Below are 7460 nucleotides of genomic sequence, written 5' to 3' on the forward strand. Positions count from 1 at the left end.
CGCGGCGGGGGGCGAGGCCGCCTCGGAGGGAGGGGCGCAGGTGAGGCCAGGTGGCCGCCCAGCGGCGATGCCCAACCGGGCGCCCGCCAGGTAATTCCAACCCTGGGGCGCCCGCTCTTCTCGGCCGTCCTGCCGGATCGAGGCGAATGAGAGCGCGCCTCACCTGGGGCTGATTGAGGCTGCCTAGTCGTTCCCGCTGGCCAGGTAGCACAGGTGGCCATTTGAGAGCAATGATTATGCGCTGCCATTAAGTTTAACTGCTTAGCAATTACAGGTCTTTCCCCGACTTACAACCATTTCATTTAGTGACCGTTCCGAGTTACAACAGCACTGAAAAATGGGACTAGGGACACTAGAGACCATTGCAGCATTCTCCAAGATCACGGGATCAAAATTCACACGCTTGACAACTGGCATGAACTTATGCCGGTCTGCATTGTCCTGGGGGTCCCATTTTGCGACCTTCTGACAAGGAAACACAAAACGAGAAAGCCAGATTCACTTTAACCATGTTAGTGACTGGCATTAACAACTGTGGCACGAAAAGTTGTACCATGGGGTTAAATTCACTTAACGACAGTCTTGCTTAGCAGTGGAAATGTTGGGCTCAATGGTGGTCGTAATTGAGGACTACCTATGCATAGATCAGAGCTGGGCAATTTTGGGATCTGTGGCAGGACAGGACAAGAAACGCCGTATGGAAACTGACCAAGGAGAGCAGCAACCTAGAAATAGGGACAAATTTCCTGACTGGGAGGACAATTAACCAGTGGAACGGAAGTTGCCTCCAGAAGTTGTGGATGCTCCAACACTGGAGGTTTTTAAGAAGAGACTGGATAGTCCCTTGTCTAGCAGGGGGCTGGACTAGAAGGCCTCCAAGGTCCCTTCTCTCTCTATTCTGATTCTGAAAACTCTCCAGCACCCACAACTTCTAAAGGCAAGCTGTTCTACTGGTTAATTCCTGATCCCCAAAGCCCCTGAAAGGCAGGAGAAGAAGCAATGGGTGGGAGCTAATCCAGGAGAGAAGCAACCTGGAATTAAGGAGGAAGTTCCTAACAGTGAGGAAAACGAACCAGTGGAACAGCCTGCCACCAGAAGCTGTGGGTGCTCTTTCACTACTTATGCCATATCCATCATCGGACATTGGTGATCCTATTTTTAATCAACTCCCATCACTGGAGGTTTTTAAAGAAGAGTCATTTGTCTGAAATTGTATAGGATCTCCTGCTTGAGCAGGGGGGGCTGGACTAGAAGACCTCCAAGGTCCCTTCCAGCTCTATTCTGATTCACTTTCACAATTCTTGAGCCGTTCCTGAGTCAGGGGCTTTGACCAAGGCATACGTCTGCTGAATGCCTCCCTTACTACTGATAGATTTTCAGCTGCTCCCTCCTGCTAGACACGCATAGCCAGTCTTGCCCCCAAAGTTTCTGACCCTTTGGTTGGCTTTAGCCCTTCTTTTCATGGAAGGAAGGGCTGTTTTCTCCTTTGCCAATTCCCCTCCCTCTTAATAGTAAAATTAAAACAACGGAAGGTTTCAAGGAAACAAACTCTTGCCCCCAGCCCTGAAGTGGGGCAGCTGCCTTAGCAGCCCAGAGTTATATTCCTTCAACCACGCCCTGCAAAGGGACTGCTGAGGTCAGCGTCCCTCGGCAACAACACCTGCCTTGAGGGCAGCTTCCACTTCAAAGGGACGCTGACCTAAAACAAGCTATTTACTTTTATTCCAGGGTGTTTGGTGTTTTTCTCGGGCTTCTCAAGTTTCCTCGAAAAAGTTCCTAGCATTGCAGTGGAACCAGGCAAACAGCCAGGTGTTTTGAGGGCTTTGGCCTCCCACCCCCAGGAGAGGCCCGAGCGAGCGAGCGGGTGCGGCTGTGCCAGGGTGAGTAAACCTCGAGTAGCATAGCTGGTTTTACCTGCTGATCCGTAGGGCCCCTTTTGTCTCTCTCTGTATATAATTAAACTTACCCAACTTAAAATGCAAGTGAAAATAAAGGCAGGAGGGAAGGGGAAAAGGGAAAAGAGAAAAATGTGGGAGAAAGGGTAAACAAAGAAAAAGAAAGCATTAAACTTCCAACTCTTTCTCAGCAGAGTAAAATAAAAGGGATAACATTACAGCCTCTCAACTAGGTAGTCCTCAACCATGACTGAGCTCAGAACCTCAGTTGCTAAGCAAGGCAGTTGTTGAGTTTCATCCCATTTGACAACCATTTTTGCTACAGTGGTTAAGTGAATCATTAGTTGTTTAATAGCATGGTTATTATGTGAATCTACTTCTCCATTGAGTTGGCTTGTCAGAAGGTACAAAAGTGGATCACATGATCCCAGTTGCCAGGCCTCCACATTCTGGTCACTTCACCATGGGGAGGCTGCAATGCTCATGTGAAAAAACTGTAACTTTTTTTCAGTGCCGTTGTTAACTTCACTAAATGAATGGTTGTTAAATCGAGGATTTATCTGTTCTTAGTCATATACTTTGTCAGCCTTCAAGATTTTCTTCCTTTGCTTTGCATCTTTCGGCTGTCATAAGTAACGGGGAGGAGTGGGGAAACGTATGGGAAGTGAGCTGGAGGTGTTGCAAACTACTACTATATAAACTGAGGAGGGGGTAGAGTACATTCTTGCTTAGGTTTCTATTTCTTGCTTAGCTTTCTCTTCTCTGCGCAGCTGCAAACCTTTATCAAAGTCTGCCAAGGTCAACAGACATCACCACCTGAAGATGTCCACATGATGACATTCAGAACTTTTAATTGGAAGAACCATTTGAACTATTGGGGGTGGGAACATTGCCATCACTTTGTATATGTGATTTACGCGCCCATTTTCTCAGATTCAGAATTCTTTTGTTGCTACCACTTGACTTCCAGTAAAAGATATCTTTTCTCTAATTAAAAGAGTCTAAGTATTTCTTTCTTGGATTTTGAATGGAGCACCAGCTGACCATACTTGCTATTTCTGTAATGACAAACTTATCTAATCAGCAAAACCCACTGCGTAGCAATGGGTGGCTTTGTATCTTCCTTCATGTAGACAGTCATTCTGGAAAGACCGATCTGGCCAAATTATTTCTGTGTTTGTTTTTATACTCTTCCTTAGGGAGGCCAGACCAAAGCCAGGCTTGATTAAAAACAGAAAAATAAACAAGGAAACCGCCTCCTATAAAACCAAAACAAGGTCTCTGTTTACACCACGTGCTTCATCGGAGGCCAGAAAAGGTTTGAAAACAATTTACATCACAGGATGTTCAGCTTGCACAATCTCTTGGCATGGATGAGTTTAAGGATGGGCGTATTGTGGCAAGACAGAAGATAGGTTAACTTAATATCCTGAAGAGATCTGATTAGGGATCTGTTGTAAAAGCAGCCACGAGAGAGGGGAATAATTAAAATAATCTGTGGCCATCTATTAGGCTTGGTTCTGGTAATGGAATGGCTAAATGTTTGCCACCATATCTGGTCTTTAATTAAAGTTAGGATTTCCCAACAGTGGCAACTAAGGCACGTGAATTTCGACTCCCAGAATTCCCCAACCAGCAAAGGGAGTTTAATAGTATGTTGTTTATTGCATTTGTGGTTATTTTATTCCCATCACAGAGGTTTTAATTTCTATCTGTTATGTGTAAGACAACCCTTGACTGTGGTGGTACAGAAACGTGTTAAGCAAATAAATGAGTCCACTTTGAAATCTATGGTTGTCAGAGGAGTATCCTGTCCTTTTCTTTCTTGTTATTTCTACTCCAGTACTGAAATCTTCCCTTGGTTTGACAGCTGCTGCTTCCTTACAGATTGCTGGTTATCTCCACACCTGGTGACAGTGAACTCCATAATTGGCATGTACGATGGAAAGCAGAAATCAGGTCACTCTGTGCTTACAACTCAGGAAATAAATCAGTCACTTGAGTATGAGGTAGTCATTCAGGTCTAGTTGTGGAGGTCCCAGGTTACAAACCCAGGAGACGTGAATTCTAGTCCCGTTCCTAGCCATGAAAGCCAGCTGAGTGATTGTGGGCCAGTCCCCCTCTCTTTCTCTCTCTCTCTCTCCAAGGGTTGTTGTGGGGAAAATGGGAGGAAGGAAATGCTAGGCTCAGCCTCCTTGAGTCAATTATAAATAATAAAGGCAGGACACAAACACCGAAAAATGTAGGCCAACCACTTCCACTACCCAGCCCAGCTTCCTGGCCACCAATGAAAGCAAAAAGTCAACTACAGAGGACTCTACCCCCAGAACTTCACACCACCTGGGGTATCAAATTTATTATGGTACATATTTAAGCATAGTTTGTTGCACTCTGGAGCCACAACACATCCCAGTCTTATTTTGGAGTTGAGAAAAGATGCCTTTAGATTCCAGGTATATCGGATTCCCTTGGCAAGCGCCCTGGAAGGGTGAGGGGGCAGCTTTTCATTGGTGGGCAGAGCTGGGGGGGGGGAGAGACAGAGAGATCTTGGGCTGCTCACTTCCTGTTTTGAAGGGGCTCCTGGGTGGAAAATGCAGGCCTGGCATGTTAGTCACTATGCCTGGCATGTGGTCACATGCAGAACTGCCGCCATCGAAGTGCCTCCATGGGAATGGTTCAGGCAACCATTGGAGCGAGAGCAGATTCCTCTGGCTGACTACAAGAATCAATGTAGAAATTCAACGTAGAGAAAAGTAAAGTCGTCCACTTAGGCAAGAAAAACCAAAACTACACATATAGACTGGGTGAAACCAGGTTCAATATCAGGAACTGGGAGAGGGATCTCGGAGTCTTAGTGGACAACCAACTAAACATGAGCCAAAAGTATGTGGTGGCAGCCAAAAAAGTCAATGCAATCCTAAGCTGCATTAACAGAGCGATTCAATCAAAAACAAGTGAGGTACTAATACCGCTCTATAAAGCCTTAGTAAGACCACACCTAGAGTCCTGCATCCAGTTTTGGTCACCACATTATAAAAAAGAGGTTGAGACTCTAGAAAAAGTGCAGAGAAGTGCAACCAGGATGATGAGGGGACTGGAGGCTAAAACGTACGATGAACGGTTGCAGGAACTGGGCCTGGCTAGTCTAGGGAAGAGAAGGACCAGGGGAGGCAGGAGAGCATCTTCCAATATCTGAGGGGCTGCCACAGATAGGAGGAAGGGAGTCAAGCTATTCTCCAAGGCACCCGAAGGCCAGACAAGGAAGAATGGATGGAAACTGAACAAGGAGAGATTCAACCTGGAAATAAGGAGAAACTTTCTGACAGGGAGAACCATCAACCCCTGGAACAGAAGTTGCCTTTGGAAGTTGTGGGAGCTTCATCCCTGGAGGCTTTCAAGAAGAATCTGGACTGCCATCTGTCAGAAATGGTATATAGGGTTTTTTGCCAGAGCAGGGGGTTGAACTAGATGACCTCCAAGGTCCCTTCTAACTCTGTTGATCTGTTAATCCCTTGCAATTCTGGAAATGGGAGTCTTTGGAGTTCTGCCCTGCACTTCCTATTGATCCAACTGGACTCTTGGGGCCCCTTAGATTGGTCCCCACCCCCCCACCCCCCCCAGGACCCAGGCCTCCCCATCAAGAAGCTACTATAGGCAACCACTCCCTATAGCTGTTGCCCAGTTCCAGATGCTGCAGTTGGAGAGCCCGGCACAGGGCCAGATTGGCGGCTGCCATGAGACCGCGGAGGAGGGCATCGGTCTCCTTCGGGGCCGGCAGAGGCCACAGCCCACTTCCTGGCAGCAGGCCGGCCGCCGCCAGCAGGAGGCTGCCCACCACCCCGTCGGTGCTTCCGGTGAAGACGGAGACGATGAAGATGGTGATGGTGACCACAGAGATGACCGAATGGACCACCATGGCCTTGCCGTCTTCGGTGAAGTAGCCCCAGCCGCCAGCCAGCATCAGGGCGCCTCCCAGGAGGACGTTGGCCGTGAAGCAGTCCCCATTCAGCCAGTGGAAGCCAAAGGCCAGCAGCGGCAGCCCCACCACCGTGCAGGGCCAGCTGTGGTCTGGGGGCCGGGCCCCTTGCCAGCGGGGCCCAAAGGGGATGGTTTCCAGGAGAGGCCCGAGGGCTTGGAGGAAAAACCCGGCGGCAGATCCCCGGTTGATCTGCAGATAGAGAGAGCAAAGGGGGCTTCAGACCTGCAGGGTGGACTGAGGGCAGATTGGCCACTAATGATAGCGAGCCTGCTCCACTCCCCCAGCTGGGGGTCTTGGCAGCCACCAGGAAACCTTTGGCAGGGGCTCGGCTGCCTCCCCAGCCAACTAGCCCCTTTCCTACCTGGAAGGTCCGAATGGCCGAGTACAGACAGACAGCGGGCAGCAGGAGGTTGGCAAGGAAGGCGGCCAGGCCCTGCTCTGGCCAGGTGGGCATCAGGATGCAGCTTCTGCAAGAGAGAAGGGGGTTATTTGGGCCCCACTTCAATGCTCCAGCTGCCCTCTAGACAAGCCGGGAGGAGGCGCGGCTGCAGGAGCAGGAGAGGGCATGCAGCCTGCCCCAGGCTTGCAGGGAAGGCCCAGCGGACAGGCTTGGGAGAAGGTTGGGGGCTGCAGACGGTGGAATAGACCCCCCCTGCCCCTCTTCACCGCATGGGCTCAGCGTGCAACGCCGTGCAAAACAGGGGTGGGAAGGATGGCCTGAGGGGGCACCCTTCCTACAAGCAAGCTTTTCTCCGTGAGAGAGCGGCCAGAGGATGGAAGAGACCCCCGTGTGTCCTTCTTTACCAGGTGGGCTCAGCCGGAGTCCTCTATCCGTAAAGCAGAGGTGGGATGGATGGTCTCTGGGTGCTCCTTCCTCGAGGTGAGGACCCCCTTCCTGCAAGCAAGCCTTCCTCCGTGGGAGCACGGCCGGACAGTGGGAGAGACCGCCCCCCGCCCCTTTTCACCGGGTGGGCTCAGCCGGAGTCCTCTGTCCGCAGTGCTGCGCGAAGCAGGGGTGGGATGGATGACCCCTGGGGGATCCGCTTCCTGCAGGCAAGCCTTCCTCCGTGGGAGCGCGGCCGGACGGTGGAAGAGACGCCTTGCCTCTCTCTTCCCTGGGTGGGCTCAGCCGGAGGAGTCCTCTGTCTGCAACGCTGGGGCAAAGCAGGGGTGGGGTGGGATGGATGGCCTCTGTGGACCCCTTCCTCGAGGGCCCCGCTTCCTGCAAGGCAATTGACGTCCCGGATTCGATCGGGGTCCCGGAGCAACGGAGAGGCCCTCCCCTGCGCCCGGGCAAGCGGCGCCCGCTCCCCCGGCCCCCCGTAGTCCTTACCCAGCAGAAGCGCCTCAGCTAGCCAAGAGTCCGCCGAGCGCCCCGCATAGAGTTCTTCTAGGCTAGAGCGGCACTATCGAGGGAGAAGAGCTCGGCCATCCGGCCAGAGAGGCAGGGCGGAACCATAGAGTTTCGCGAACGAGTTAAAAAAAAAAAAATCGACCCATCGGCGCATGCGTAGTTTTGCAACCCTTCCGCCTGTCCCGATGCCGGGTGTTCGGGCTGGCGGATCGCGCCTCCTCCACGGCTGGCC

The 7460-nt window shown here is 51.2% G+C and overlaps 1 protein-coding gene and 1 long non-coding RNA gene across 6 annotated transcripts; one reads left to right on the forward strand and one right to left on the reverse strand.

Annotated features, from left to right (window-relative positions):
• Positions 1-56: 56 nt before the first annotated feature.
• Positions 57-3682, forward strand: LOC148131587 (uncharacterized). The gene is made up of 3 exons (XR_015749076.1): positions 57-204; positions 1729-1880; positions 3095-3682. It is a non-coding gene; the product is annotated as an uncharacterized LOC148131587 (long non-coding RNA).
• Positions 3683-4225: 543 nt separating this feature from the next.
• On the reverse strand, positions 4226-7379 carry TMEM276 (transmembrane protein 276). 5 transcript variants are annotated; one of them, XM_087962298.1, is made up of 4 exons: positions 7208-7379; positions 6840-7096; positions 6236-6341; positions 4226-6063 (listed from the first exon to the last, which is right to left on the reverse strand). In XM_087962298.1, exons 3-4 carry the CDS (start codon positions 6326-6328, stop codon positions 5533-5535), a joined length of 624 nt encoding a protein of 207 aa, XP_087818424.1. In that variant the 5' UTR covers positions 6329-6341; positions 6840-7096; positions 7208-7379; the 3' UTR covers positions 4226-5532. The 5 variants fall into 5 exon arrangements, with proteins under 5 accessions (XP_087818424.1, XP_087818425.1, XP_087818426.1 ...); XM_087962299.1 differs by having other exon boundaries at positions 6840-7028; positions 7208-7335; XM_087962300.1 differs by lacking the exon at positions 6840-7096 and having other exon boundaries at positions 7208-7330.
• Positions 7380-7460: the final 81 nt, after the last annotated feature.

This window comes from Notechis scutatus, chromosome 3 (genome assembly GCF_049901735.1).
Source record: "Notechis scutatus isolate UNSWTSFEM ecotype Mainland chromosome 3, rNotScu1.2, whole genome shotgun sequence".
NCBI classification, from domain to species: domain Eukaryota; kingdom Metazoa; phylum Chordata; class Lepidosauria; order Squamata; family Elapidae; genus Notechis; species Notechis scutatus.

Coding starts and splice junctions, on each gene's coding strand:
- TMEM276 (XM_087962298.1), bottom strand. CDS start 6,328: ATGCCCACCTGGCCAGAGCAGGGCCTGGCCGCCTTCCTTGCCAACCTC. Junction 6,064..6,235: donor CGGCCATTCGGACCTTCCAG/GTAGGAAAGGGG, acceptor CTCTATCTGCAG/ATCAACCGGGGATCTGCCGC.